We start from the raw sequence: 14240 nt of genomic DNA on the forward strand, positions 1-14240 counted from the left end.
AAAGAAAAATAAATAAAATTTTAAGGATAGGATTTAAATCTGAGTTATCTGAAAATTTTCTGATTCTTTTAACTGTATCATGTACAACAAATGAAGATAATAAAATAAATCAGTGAAGGAAAATACTTTCCAACTTCAAGAATTTTTAATAGTGCAATACAATTCTTCTTGATTCTCTTAAAGAGCTCCTAAAATCCCTGGAATTTTCTAAGAGGTGAGAGGGGCAAATGTATCTTTTGTTTTGTTAATGAGGTAACATAGACCCACACTTAAAGTGGGGACTGGTTGCCAGGAGAACCAGTCGAGTGATTTGAGGGTTGTAACTCTCAATCTTGCCCTCAACATCCCTGGAAGGGAGGCAGCCTGAGGTTGACTCAATCATTGGTGTCCAATAACTTAACTGATCATGACCATGTACTGAGGTTTTCATAAAACCTCAAAACTATAGAGTTTGGGGGAGCTTCCTGGCTGGTGAACATGTGGAGATGCTGGAAGAGTGGTGAGCCTGGACAGGGTTGGGAGTTCTGACCCATTTCCCGTACCTCATCCTATGCATCTCTTGTATCTGGCTGTTCTGAGTTACAATTTTCCACAATAAATTGGTGATCTAGTAAGTAAATGCTTCTCTTGGTTCTATGAGCTGCTCTAGCCAATCCAAGGAGGTGTTTGTGGGACCCTCCTCTCTGTAGTGGTTGGTCAGAAGCACAGGATTCTGAGTTGGGGGTGGGACAGTCTCTGGTGGCAAGCCCTTCATGTCTGGGACCTGACTCCAGGTGGGCAGTGTCAGAACTGAGTTGAATTGTAGAACACCCAGGTGGTGTCCTGGAGAACTGTGTGCTGTCGGTGTGGGAAACCCTCCCCTCCCCACATAAACAGGTTGGAATTGGGTCCAGAAACTCAAAAGAACAATGATAACCCCTCCCCAAAATAGTCTTCTGGGAAGTAGATATTTTGTGATAAAAAATGACATTCCCTGTTTTTTTTTTTTTTTTTTTTTGCTGCTTCTCTAAAGGCAATATATCTAAAAATTGTATTTATAGTATTGAGTGGAGATTTAGTTTAATTCATTTTGATCTGTAGTCAATGAAGAAGTTATTCAAATAATCCTGTATTTTATCTCTAAAAGGATTAGCAAATTAGGATCTGGAAATGATTTTGAAGTGTTCTTCCAAAGACTTGGAATTGCTTCAGGCAGAGCAAGGTATACTAAAGATTGGGTAAGTCTATTAATAAGTTCTTCAGGATTAATTATGAATATATTTTAGCTAAACAAATAATTCTGGATCAAAAAAAAATGACTTAACCACCATGCTCGCTACATCCCTGATTTTGTTCAGCAACTTAGAATTCTTCCCATTTTTAATTGGTTTCTTCTGATGTCTGTTTGCTCAGATCGGTAAAGCGTCTGCCTGCAATGCGGGAGACCGGGGTTCGATCCCTGGGTCGGGAAGATCCCCTGGAGAAGGAAATGGCAACCCACTCTTAGTACTCTTGCCTAGAAAATTCCATGGATGGAGGAGCCTGGTGGGCTACAGTCCATGGGGTCGCAAAGAGTCGGACAGGACTGAGCGACTTCACTCACTCACTTCACTCAATCATATACTTCGGCTGTTTCTTTCTTTTTCAGTTTTAGGTATTATCCATTTACTTCTTTCTAGGGAAGCTAGGCATTCAGTTCTCTTATATCACATCCTCTCCCAACCCCCAAATATTACCTTCATGGCATTGTTTTCAATATCATATTTGTGCTATGCTTGTTGATTAGAAGGCATTTTTTTCCCCTCCATGTACCTACAAACTTCTAGTATATTCAAACTCATCAAGTGATCTGGCAGAGTTCATTTTCCCTGTTGGGGCTCTTCTGCTCCTCTGGGTTCTCTGGTTATTCTTTCTGCCTGTGGCACAGTTCTTGCCTAAATTTTAAAAGAAAGCTGAGAACATCTTCATTTCACTTATACTTTTGATTTTCTGTTTCCCAGATTTTATGTCTTCCTTTTTCTTACTTACTCACCTCTTTTTTTTTTTTTCTTGGATCACACCTTTCAGGCACTTCTTGAAAAGAGTGAACAAAAGCTAAATACCTTGCATGCTTGTTACACTACACAGAATTCTTCAATAATTTGGGAAGAAAAATTTTGTTGCAAATTCTATACCCTTAGAATTTTGATCTTATTGCTTTATTGTCTCCCAGCCTGTTGAGAGATGTTATTTGTTCCCTGATCTGTTGTTTCTTGCTTTTTATTTTTAAAGGAAAATTTTAGTATCTACTCGTTATGACTGTGTTGCCCTTGGTGAACAAATGCGCATTATGTCATATTTTAATATGGTGAACTGGGCACAAGTTATACCCTTTGTTGTGGAAACCTATGGATTGTAGTTGGAGGAAATGTTTTCTCTTTGATTATTCCCTCTTTTCTCTTTCTCAACTCTTATGAATTTGTTTAGCCTCTGGGGGATTCTTTTCCAATACCTTTATCTGTTCTCCTGCATTCCTATCTGTGTCTTTTTTTTACACTCTGCAATGTTTTCTTCAACTATGCCATTCATTTATTTATTTTTTAATTAAGTTTCCCTCCATTCCCTGTAGTACCTCCTTACTCTGAGATGATTTTATTCTAGTTTGCAGGCTGGATCTATAACTTTCAAGTTAAAAGCTGTCTTCAAATGCCTGGCCATCTTTGGCTATCTCTCTTGTATGGGAGTGAGACTAGAGAAAGCTCATATGTGGGGTGGTGCATGTTGAAGGGGAAGCTTCACAAGAGAGGGACTGGGAGTGCCTGTCTAGTTGCTTCGGTGGGAGACAGCTAACACTGAGGATCTGTAGTCTTTTGTCTTGGGTTGGTTATTCTGCCCAGACAGAAAATCTCTCACCACTGGGGTTGGTATTGAGGGTAGACGTAAATATCATCTACATTTTCTTATGAGAAAACTGCAGCAAGAAAGGTTAGTAATTCTGGGGTTAATAAACTGCCAGAGTTATTTGGGGTAATAAGTTCTGAAGCCTGGATTCAGACTCTGGCAGGCTAATTCCAGAGTCCCACTCTCAATACACCTCTATATAAAGTGTTCTATTATATCACTTAAAAAAAAGGCAAGCATGTTTAAAAAGTGGGCAAAAGGCATAAATCAGCAACTCAGAATTTGAAAAGTTGTTCCCTCTTGCCTTTTGTGTATGTTCTTGTATTCTTATAACCGTCTAAGCATTACTTCTCTCTTTAGTGAGATTTCAGATCTACTACTGAACCCTCACTGTTTAGACTCTCACTCATCAGCACACTGCTTGTCAGAAAATTACTCTTTCAAGGAATTTCAGTCAGTAAACAATTTGCACCATTGCCCTATATAATATATCATGCTTATTTTCTTGCCTCTAACAATTCTCTGTGTTCTTAAATTATTTTTACACACATGCAGCATTATCTTGTCTTTATTTGAGGAAGATTTTTACATCTCCTGTTTTCTTAAAGGCAAGAGTGTTAGGTTTCCTCCAAGATCATTTTTACAGTATTATTTATGTTATGTACACATACTTTTTTACTAGTGAAAACCTGGGGCAGATTTTAATAATATAATAATAAACATTTAATAAGTGGCTTATTGAAGTACTTAGATACTTCCTTTATTCATTACTGACAAAAACAGTCTTACTAATAGTAACTGTGATACTATGTATTTTATATAAGTTATCTTACAAGGGATACATTTTGGATTTTTTTTTTTTTGTAGGAAACAAGCACATTCAGCAGCTATCCACTGTATCATAGTATCTATGAAACGTATGAATTAGTGGAAAAATTTTACGATCCAGCATTTAAGTATCACCTCACTGTGGCCCAGGTTCGAGGTGGAATCATCTTCGAAATAGCCAATTCCATAGTGCTGCCCTTCGACTGTCGAGATTATGCTGTTGTTTTAAGAAAGTATGCTGATAAAATCTACAATATTTCAATGAAGTATCCACAAGAAATGAAAACATACAGTGTGTCATTTGGTATGCTACCTTTGCTCTTTCAAAACTCTCCATCTGTAATCTCTAAAATGTAATGACTTACCTTAGGTCCATTTGTTATTTATTGCTATTCCACATGATCAAATATTTTATGCATATAAATGTTTTCTCTGTCTCACTGATGCCCATCTTGCAATATACAAAATATACTTACCTTGTTAAATACAAAAAGGAACAGCTTCCTGTATGGTTCCCCTTGTTTAAACTATAAAGCAATGCCGTTTCATTAGCTTCTCTAATTTCTCTTTTAGATTCACTCTTTTCTGCAGTGAAGAATTTTACAGAGATTGCTTCTGATTTCAGTGAGAGACTGCAAGACTTGGATAAAAACAAGTATGTTCTGCATATATACAGAGAGACAGATAGATATGCTATGCATTCACTGTATATAATGAAAAAGAAATACTAGTTGATGTCTTACTGTTGAACTATCTTTGGAAAGTGTTTTTCTGCTTTCTTTCTATTCTAACACACCCTACACAGGGCTGCCATATCTCTTAAAGCTATATTTTTGACATTCAGGTTACATATGTGCTGTTGAGAATGCTGGTACCTCCATTACTATGAACTGAGTAGTAGTAACAAAATTTCCACCTTAACGTTGAAGAATCCTTCACCATATGTCCCCATAATTTTCTTGTTTTTTTTTTTCTTGTTGTTTAAATATCTGTACATCATATTTCAACCAAACTCTTCTTTTCCCAAAACACACCTTCTTCTTCCCTCTCCTTAATGTCATTACTCCCACAAACACTTCATAATCTCCACTGCCACCTGGAAAAATTCTCTATATCCAGAATAGCACATAAGATAAAGCCATTTTTTTTTCCCAAAAAGTAAAATTTTGAGAGTGAATATCAATTAAATACATAATGATACAAATATCAAATTCTTGGGGGCTGATGCAAGAATACATGGAAAGAGAAAGTGCAGACAGATCAAAAGTTAGACCAGTGATATATACGGAAGTATTTGTAATGAAGGATACATTAAAATCAAATGAGAAAAGCATTCAATAATAATAATATTGTATAAGCTCTTTCAGGAACTGGTAAAAAAAAAAAAAGTGAATCCAAAATCTCACTTCACATTCTATGCAAAGATAAACAACAGGTATAGAAGAATTTTTTAATAAAAATTGAAATATCTTAGAAATGAGATTCAAAGTTTAGAAATGACAATGCAGTCAGATTTGTGAATATTAAAATGGTTAATAATATGAAAACTAATAATCCAAATGAAATATAAAAGATTGGAAAGTTTGGATGGTGGGTAATAAAGACCCAGAAAATATGAATAGGGGTAATACAGATATTATAAAAATTTCAAAATTATATTTTTATATTTCAAAAATATAAAAATATATTATAAAAATTTCAAAATTATATTTTTATATTTCAAAAATATAAAAAATTTTTGAAAACTGATAAGAGAATCGAAAAGACAAAGTGGGAAATATTGATACTGACAAGTGAATTAAAAAAATAACATATCATCTATACAGAAATAGAAAAAAAATTCAAATTTACTAGTAATTCCAAAACCACAAACGAAAATGTATTATTTTCATATGAAGTGAGTAGCAATTTAAAATTTGTTTGTGCAAATTGCTGCGGGCGGTACACTGAAGCTGATGCTCTTGGGCTTTATTTTTTCTGATAGCATTGAAATTGCTATTGCTTTAAGCTATTAAAAAACAAACATATATTGTTACAATTTCTAGAGCAATGACAGTGTTCTTACACTCTGCCATAGTATTTCTATTTCTTGAAATTTTTTCCTTCAGGAAGGGGTCTCAAGTTTGAGGGAATGAAATGGCTTCTCATAGAAAAATTCAAATTATAATATCAAATAACTCAAAGCAGCCTTAATACCTATGAGGACAGAAGTTACTAAACAATCGGATGTCCACCAATTTAAACATTTTGTAAACATTAAAATTGATAATTATGAAAGAAGTTTATTAAGATATAATAATATGTTAAGCAAACAAAAAGGTCATAAAATTGTTCATATACACTATTTTATTGAATACACAGAAAATATTATAAGAAAGCAATTAGTATAATAATCATGTTATCCTTGGGTGAATGTGAAGATTTTTTTCCCTATACTTTATAATTCTTTTCAAATTTTTATCTAAGTAAAAATAACCAATGATAAATAAATTTTAGAGTAATGTCAAACACTGTATAGTCGGGAAGATCCCCTGGAGTAGGAAGTGGCAACCCACTCCAGTCTATAAAGCTGATTTTCTGTCATTAAATAAATGATGTTTCTTCCTTGTGGGGGAACTGCCTGATGGCATAGCATGGTAATCTGGCACACTGGGCTTTCACTTCCTTGAGTATTTCTGGATTTGTCTTACCATCTCTAAATGATAGTTCAGGTACAGTTTGTATCTCTATATTATGTATGCATACCCTGAAACACCTGGAGCTGTGGTTTGTACATAACAAGAGTAAGTGCTGGCTAAAATAAATTAAGGTGGATGCAGAATTTCTTAACCAAACTTTGAAATCTGTGGAAGAGACACTTCTTGAATCCTGCTTTTCTTCAGTCAGTGTCTTAACCCATTGAAGAAAACAGAGTGTTGACTTCTTGGTACCTTTATGGTCACATAGTTTTCAACCTCAAGACCTAGCCTCCTCCATTCTGTGTAGGGAGGCCAGCATACTTCTGGTGGAAATAGATCCTGTTTACATAAGTCTGATGCTCTGAGCATTTACCTCCCAGGGATGTTTTAGTTTGAACCCTGCAACGTGGCGCTAGTGGTAAAGAATCTGCCTACCAAGGCAGGAGACAGGAAACGCAAGAGACTCAGGTTCGAACCCTAGGTCAGGAAGATCTCCTAGAGTAGGAAGTGGCAACCCACTCCAGTATTCTTGCCTGGAAAATCCCATAGACGGAAGAGCTTGGCAGGCTACAGTCCATGGGGTTGCACAGAATAAGACACAACTCAAGTGACTTACTGTGCTGAACAAGGAACATCCGAATGGGGTGTGTGTGTGTATCCACATGAGTTTCTGTGTTCTTAGCAATGCTTTATGAATTTGGTTCAGAAACTTGTGATACCTTATTGAAGTTATGATTCATTCAGTTTTCCTCTTTATTAGTTAATGTGGACTGTTCACAGGTAAAGTCTGTGCCCACAGTTTACCTTTATATTATCACTTAACCTGAGTTCTTGATGCTAAATAAATGAATGTTGAAAATAGCTCATATCCAAATTCTGTGGCCTTTAATTATTCGATTTGCCTTTTGTTGACATACTGCAGTTGAAGGAATAGTACTGACCTCCTACTGCTGCTGCTGCTGGGTCACTTAAGTCAGGTCCAACTCTGTGTGACTCCATGGACTGTAGCCCACCAGGCTCCCCTGTCCATAGGGATTCTCCAGGCAAGAATATTGGAGTGGGTTGCCACGCCCTCCTCCAGGAACTCTTCCTGACCCAGGGATAGAACCCATGTCTCTTACATCTCCAGCATTAGGTGGGTTCTTTACCATTAGTACCACCTGGGAAGCCCAGTGAGCTCCTATTTCACTCTAAAACTTTCTAGATGTGAACTTGGGCAAGTTATTTCTCTACTGAATCTGAATATCTCATCTATGGAATGGGGCTTCTAATCGTGCATAACTTGAAGGATTGCTCAGATGATTAAAAGGAATATATTTTATAAACATTCAGAATAGTAATGGTCACATAGTTTTCTTATTAAAACTAAGACATAACAAAGCTAGAGATAATTCATTTTTATATAAAGTAATTTGATTCCTTATGGTAATGATTATTTTTCATTAGTTAATTAAATTATGACAATACATTGAACTTAACAACATATTGCTGCCCTACTCCAGGACTGCTGTTAAATTTTCAGGTATATTGAGGCATTTTTATTACAGTAACTCTCCTGCACACTTTGGAATGTGAACTCTGTAAGCAGGAAGAGTCTGATACCTAACAGGCGTTCAAATATCGTTGAAAGGATGAAATAAGCAACATCCCTGTGTTCATGTAGGTTTGTCTTTAAAAACAATAAAACATTATTAGCCATCATTTGGTAAATGTAATTCTCTAGGCACCCTACTAAATATTAATATACTAATCCATTTCAATATTTAAATGACTTCTATGAACAGATTATTAGGATACTTAAAATGAAAAACTCTTGCCTATTATTTGAATACCTAGGTTTATAGTTAGTTATTTCAGTGTAAATAAAAATTACTATAATTTTTTCCATTGGCACATTGAACATTTTCAGTGGTTTTTTTGGTTTGTGTTTTAAAATGGGGGTATAGTTGCTTTACAATTTTGTGTTGTGTTAGTTTCTGCTGATACAGAAATGAATTAGCTATATGTATCCATATATCCCCTCCCTCTTGGACTTCCCTCTCAACCCGGCTCCTGTCCCACCCATCTGGGTCAGCAAAAAGTGCTGAACTGAACTTTCTGTGCTTTGTAGCTGTTCCCAGTAGCTGTCTGTTTTATCCATGGCAGTGTATATTTGTCAGTCCTAATCTCCCAGTTCATCCATGCCTTCCTGCCCATGCCCCTGTGTCTACACTTCATTCCCTACACCCTCTATTACTGCGTTGTAGATATGTTCATCTGTACCATTTCTCTAGTTTTCTCAGATATGCATTAAATATATGATATTTGTTTCTTTCTTTCTGACCTAATTATAAGCCTCAGCAGAATATTACTTTATGGATTTAAAGAAATATAACTATGCATGCTACTGTTCTTAATTTGCATGTTATAGGAATTTTAAATTAGCTGTGTTTAGATTTGCTTTGAATGTTTAGTTTGCTAGGTAGTGCACCTATTTTCGTGAAGCTGCAACTTATGCCTTTCCTTTTCTAGCCCCATATTATTAAGAATTATGAATGATCAACTGATGTTTTTGGAACGAGCATTTATTGATCCTTTAGGATTACCAGACCGGCCTTTCTATAGGTAAGGATAAAAATATGGCTCTTCATTAAAAAAAATTTTTTTCTTATTATTTGCATTGTGGCAAAAATGTATTTGATTTCTTGGAAACAAAAGATTCCAAAACATATGTAGTAAATGGTAAATATTATTTATTTATATAAAATGATTACTACAGGTTTTTATTATCTTTTTTGATTGTTTCTGTATATAAACGAGTATATGCTCATTGTAGGAAATTTAGAAGACCGAGGAAGTCAGAAGTAGAAAATAAAAGTTTCCCCCTTGGTATACATAAACTTTAGCCCCTTTTTATTTTATTTTAAATGTGTATTTATGCATATACATAAGGCATAATAAATAAATACTTATTTACAATGTTGATACTCAGTTTTTTCCCCTAATTTTTGATAACCATTAATTATTTCTGATAACCATCAACTGTCCCCAGGTTGATCTTACTAAGAATTCAGAAGAATTAGATCATTGACCAGCCAAAACTGATCCCATCTTTGTGTGCAGGGATTATTTGTGAAGAACTGGAACTGAGACCAAGGGTGTCATCCAAACGGAGCGCATGGTCTCCCCTGGTGGCAGCACTGTGCCCCTTTCCTTCTTTGTCTTTTTACTGTGGAACTTGTCCTTCTCTTCCGGGGTTATTATATGCACTTCCCTCATAGCTCAGTTGGTAAAGAATCCGCCTGCAATGCAGGAGACCCCGGTTCAATTCCTGGGTTGGGAAGATCCGCTGAAGAAGGGCTAGGCTACTCACTCCAGTATTCTTGGGCTTCTCTTGTGGCTCAGCTGGAAGAAGATCCCCTGGAGAAGGGAAAGGCTACCCACTCCAGTATTCTGGCCTGGAGAATTCCATGGGCTGCATAGTCCATGGGGTTGCAAAGAGCTGGACACAACTGAATGACCTTCGCTTTCACTTTCACTAGCTCCTTCAGTAAAACAGCACCTTCTTTCGAGGTCATGTTGAATGTTATGAAACTGTTTTTAATGATTCTTACCGGGGTCCAGCCCCAGCAGATCCAGGGAATTCGAAGGGGAGATGGCTTCGGCGATCAGGATACAATAGCTTTAATTAAATATTAATTAGAGATATAAAGAGTAATAGAATAAGGATAGCTCAGCAGGAAAATTCAGTGGAGAAAAGAGGCTGAATACCTTGGTTTACATGGAAAGCTAATAAAATTCCAAGGCAAGGAATTTACGTCACCTACGTAGGCTGCAGGCGTCCTCCCGTTCTCCCGAAGGAGAGGAGACACTAAGGCCTCCCCGGTCAGATCTTAGAAGCCCAGGCATAATTAGTAGGCTTGACGAGCCTCCACGTTCCAGATGGGAATTCAGCCAGAAGGTGAGAGAAAGAACGACATGGGGAGACCAGTCTTTCGAGGAACTGATCCCATTTTTTATTTTCCAGGGTCCGCTTTTATACACAGAGATGTAATACAAAAGTCACGTGGGGTCAGCAGTCCTGACTTTTATCAAAATCAGGTGCTTCATACAAATGTATACAGGGGTCTTAGGGGTGTTACATCATCTTCTGGCCAGGGGGGCCTGCTGACAATTTATGACCCTCTCCTTGTGACAGCCGTCAGTCAACCAGAACACTTATTTCTCCAGGGGTGATTATTCTTAAAACAGACGCCACCTTCTGAAGGTACCAGATAAAGTTACATTCCTATAGGATGAGGGTATAGTGGGTTTTAATTAAGGAAAGAATTTGCTTAGCCTAAAGTCTAACGTGATTAATATCAAAGGTTAATACTTATTTATTCTGTATATTCATTAATGTGTGTAAGGGCAGGGGATGTGGAGACTTAGCAGCAAACATTGGCTCAACAAATGAAAAACCCTTCACCAATACAATTTCTAATCAGCCCACTATAGTTATACTAATAGTTTTCTAACTTCTCTAAAGAACTTGTTTTTAGAAGGTTTAAAGCATCTTGTGCCTCTCACGGTTGGGAGGCTGTGAACAATCACATGTGGCCGGACAAGCCTGTCAGGCGGGCTAGAGAGCCTTCAGAGGAGTTTGTAGGTTGAAACATTCCTGTCACGCCCAGGAATTATTATTAACTGGAGCTCTAAGTTAACTCCTTCTCCGAAAGAGGTGGTGGGGGACAGCCCCCCATAAAGTCAGAGGTGTAGGTGAGAGCACAAAGTAGTAAAGTAGGCAGACTCTGGTTTTGGGGGTAGATGCTCGAGAATTTCCAGGGGGACTCCTGAGGCTCAATCCTGCCTTTGTGTATGTCGAGCCTCCTTCCTCATGACCTTTGCCACGGGCGGAGCTCCTCACGCCGGCTCCCGGCAGATTCTGGCTTGATGCTAGGTATTGCAGCATAACTTCTTCTTTAAGTAGGAGAAAAGCATAGTGACAGGTTGCCATTACTGTTGTTAGTCATTAAGTCGTGTCCAACTCTTTGCAGCCCCATAGTCTCCTCTGTCCACAGATTTTCCAGGCAAGAATATGGAGTGGGTTGCCCTGCCCTCCTCCAAGGGATCTTCCCAACCCAGGGATTGAACCCACGTATCCTGAAATGGCAGGCGGATTCTTGACCTCTGAGCCACCAGGGAAGCCCATACAATAATTGATTGGCTGGGTCACAAATGAGACCCTATTGTGCTGCATTTCAGAAGATAGAATGGTATTTTCAAGTCATCACTTCTTTACTGTATACACTAAGACTCATCACTTCATCTCCCAGACCACAATTTCCTCGTCTTTAAGATGTTAATATCAATTTTGTACAATTTAGTTTCAAGAATTAGAAAACTTATGGTGGTTTACTCACTAAGTCATGTCTGACTCTTGCGACCCATGGACTGTAGCCTGCCAGGCCCCTCTGCCAGTGGCATTTCCCAGGCAAGAATACTGGAGTGGGTTGCCATTTCCTTCTCCAGGGGATCTTCCCGACCCAGGGATTAAACCCGGTGCTGCTATGTTGCAGGCAGTCTCCTGCATTGCAGGCAGATTCTTTACCACTGAGCCACCAGGGAAACCCTTTAGAAAAACTATAGGTTAATAATTTAATGCCAAGTGTGATACATAGTAGGTGACAAGCTGCTGTTGCTATCATTGTCATCATTTTTGTTGCTCTGAGCCACTTTAAGTCATTGTCTAAAGTCAAAATATAGTTAATTACCACATACTTCATAGTCTTTGGAGATTGAACTTGGAAGTCTAGTTGACAAGTGGCAATTAGAATTATACAATCCATGAATTGTAGAGTGCCCTTGTTTTTTCCTTTGTATATGTAATTTGAGCAACTGATAGCAAACTGTTTCTATCAACAGGCATATCATCTATGCTCCAAGCAGCCACAACAAGTACATGGGGGAGTCATTCCCAGGGATCTACGATGCTCTCTTTGATATTGAAAACAGAGTGGACCCATCCAAGGCCTGGGAAGAAGTGAAAAGACAGATTTCTATTGCAGCCTTCACAGTGCAGGCTGCAGCAGGGACTCTGAGAGAAGTCGCCTAAGAAATTTCTTTGTAAAACGCATACTGAGTTGGTGTGATGAATCAGAAAGAATCATGTTGGATATACTGATAAACTGAAAAGTAAAGTTGTGTACATATGTATACATAGGTATAGATAGATACATACATCTACCTTGGTGTTTCTTTTCTTCTTATAGATCAATAAGAAAGATGGATATTTTTCTTCTAAAATTATAGAAAGTTATTCTGAAGTTGAACTAAATGATAAAAGTAAGAAGTGCCTAAAATTTTAATACACTTAGGTGGCATTATCAGAGAATCATGTCTCCTTCAACACTTCCAGATCTATTTCTGTCACTGCACATGTAGAAAGCATCAGTTTGTTACAGAACACAGGGGAAAATCCACAGGGCTTCTTCAAGCCCGGAACCTCAGTCTGCCTGGCCTCCCAGGGCTGAGAGGATTGCTGTATTAGCTCAGTAGTTGAGCAACTCTGGTCTAATCACCCTGAAGATAAATGTTTTGTTTTATTATTGTTATTTAGTCGCTAAGTCATGTCTGACTCTTAGCAACCCCACGGATTTTAGCCCACTAAGTTCCTCTGTCCATGAGATTTCCCAGTCAGGAATACTGCAGTGGGTTGCCATTTTCTTCTCTAGCAGATCTTCCCAACCCAGGGCTCAAACCCATGTCTTCTGTGTCTCTTGCATTGGCAGGTGGAGTCTTCACTGCTGAGACACTAGGGAAGCCCTAAAGGTAAATATGTGTGCTTGGTCACTCATTCATGTCCAGCTCTTTGGAACAGGAGCCCACCAGGCTCCTCTGTCCATGAGGATTCTCCAGGGAAGAATATTGGAGTGGGTTGACATGCCCTCCTCCAGGGGATCTTCCCAACCCACAGATCGAACCCAGGTCTCCTGCATTGTTGGTAGATTCTTTACTGTCTGAGCCACCAGGGAAACCCGAAGGTAAATATAGTTCCTATATAAAATAAGGGATAATTGTTTTTTTAAAAAGTTAGCAAATATGTTGTTTATACCAAAGGATATATGTAACATATATGTACAGTGCAAAGTAAGCATTTGTAAACCTCCTCCAATAACCAGGTTAAGAAAAGGAACATTACCAACGTCTTTGGATCGCCCATGTACTGCTGACATATGCCTTCCCCTTCTTTCAGATATACTCACTTTCTTGAATTTTATGCTTTTACCATACATTGCTTTATCCCATACATGTGTTTGATTTTGTGTATTTTTAGAATTTTTGAAAATAAAATTGTACCGCATGTATTTCACTATAACTTGGTTTTTTTTACTCACCCTTGACATTTCATCCATCCATGTATTATTGTGGCTGTAGGTCATCAGACTTCACTGACACAGAGCACTGCCTTGCATGGATATATCACGTATCCATTAAATGCATTCAGTCAAGGCAGAGAAACAACACAGAAATGTAAACAAGTAACGTTAATATAAAGAATGATTAATTATAATAGCACTGGAGCTACGAAGTATTGTTTCAGTTCAGTTCAGTCACTCAGTCGTGTCCGACTCTTTGTGACCCCATGAATCACAACACACCAGGCCTCCCTGTCCATCACCAAATCCCGGAGTTCATTCAAACTCATGTCCATCGAGTCGGTGATGCCATCCAGCCATGTCATCCTCTGTCATCCCCTTTTCCTCCTGCCCCCAATCCCTCCCAGCATCAGAGTCTTTCCCAATGAGTAAACTCTTTGCATGAGGTGGCCAAAGTACTGGAGTTTCAGCTTTAGCATCATTCCTTCCAAAGAAATCCCAGGGCTGATCTCCTTCAGAATGGACTGGTTGGATCTCC

The 14240-nt window shown here is 38.0% G+C and overlaps 1 protein-coding gene across 2 annotated transcripts in view; it reads left to right on the forward strand.

Annotated features, from left to right (window-relative positions):
- Positions 1-13690, forward strand: part of FOLH1 (folate hydrolase 1) — a 74907-nt gene extending 61217 nt beyond the window's left edge. For both annotated transcript variants that reach the window (XM_055581580.1, XM_055581581.1), the window contains exons 15-19: positions 1127-1217; positions 3727-3991; positions 4261-4342; positions 8877-8969; positions 12249-13690. In XM_055581580.1, the coding sequence (XP_055437555.1) occupies positions 1127-1217; positions 3727-3991; positions 4261-4342; positions 8877-8969; positions 12249-12438 (721 nt within the window). In that variant the 3' untranslated portion in view covers positions 12439-13690. The remainder of the gene's footprint in view (positions 1-1126; positions 1218-3726; positions 3992-4260; positions 4343-8876; positions 8970-12248) is intronic.
- The last annotated feature ends 550 nt before the right edge of the window (positions 13691-14240 follow it).

The sequence above is a fragment of the Bubalus kerabau genome, chromosome 5, assembly GCF_029407905.1.
Source record: "Bubalus kerabau isolate K-KA32 ecotype Philippines breed swamp buffalo chromosome 5, PCC_UOA_SB_1v2, whole genome shotgun sequence".
In the NCBI taxonomy this organism is placed as follows: domain Eukaryota; kingdom Metazoa; phylum Chordata; class Mammalia; order Artiodactyla; family Bovidae; genus Bubalus; species Bubalus kerabau.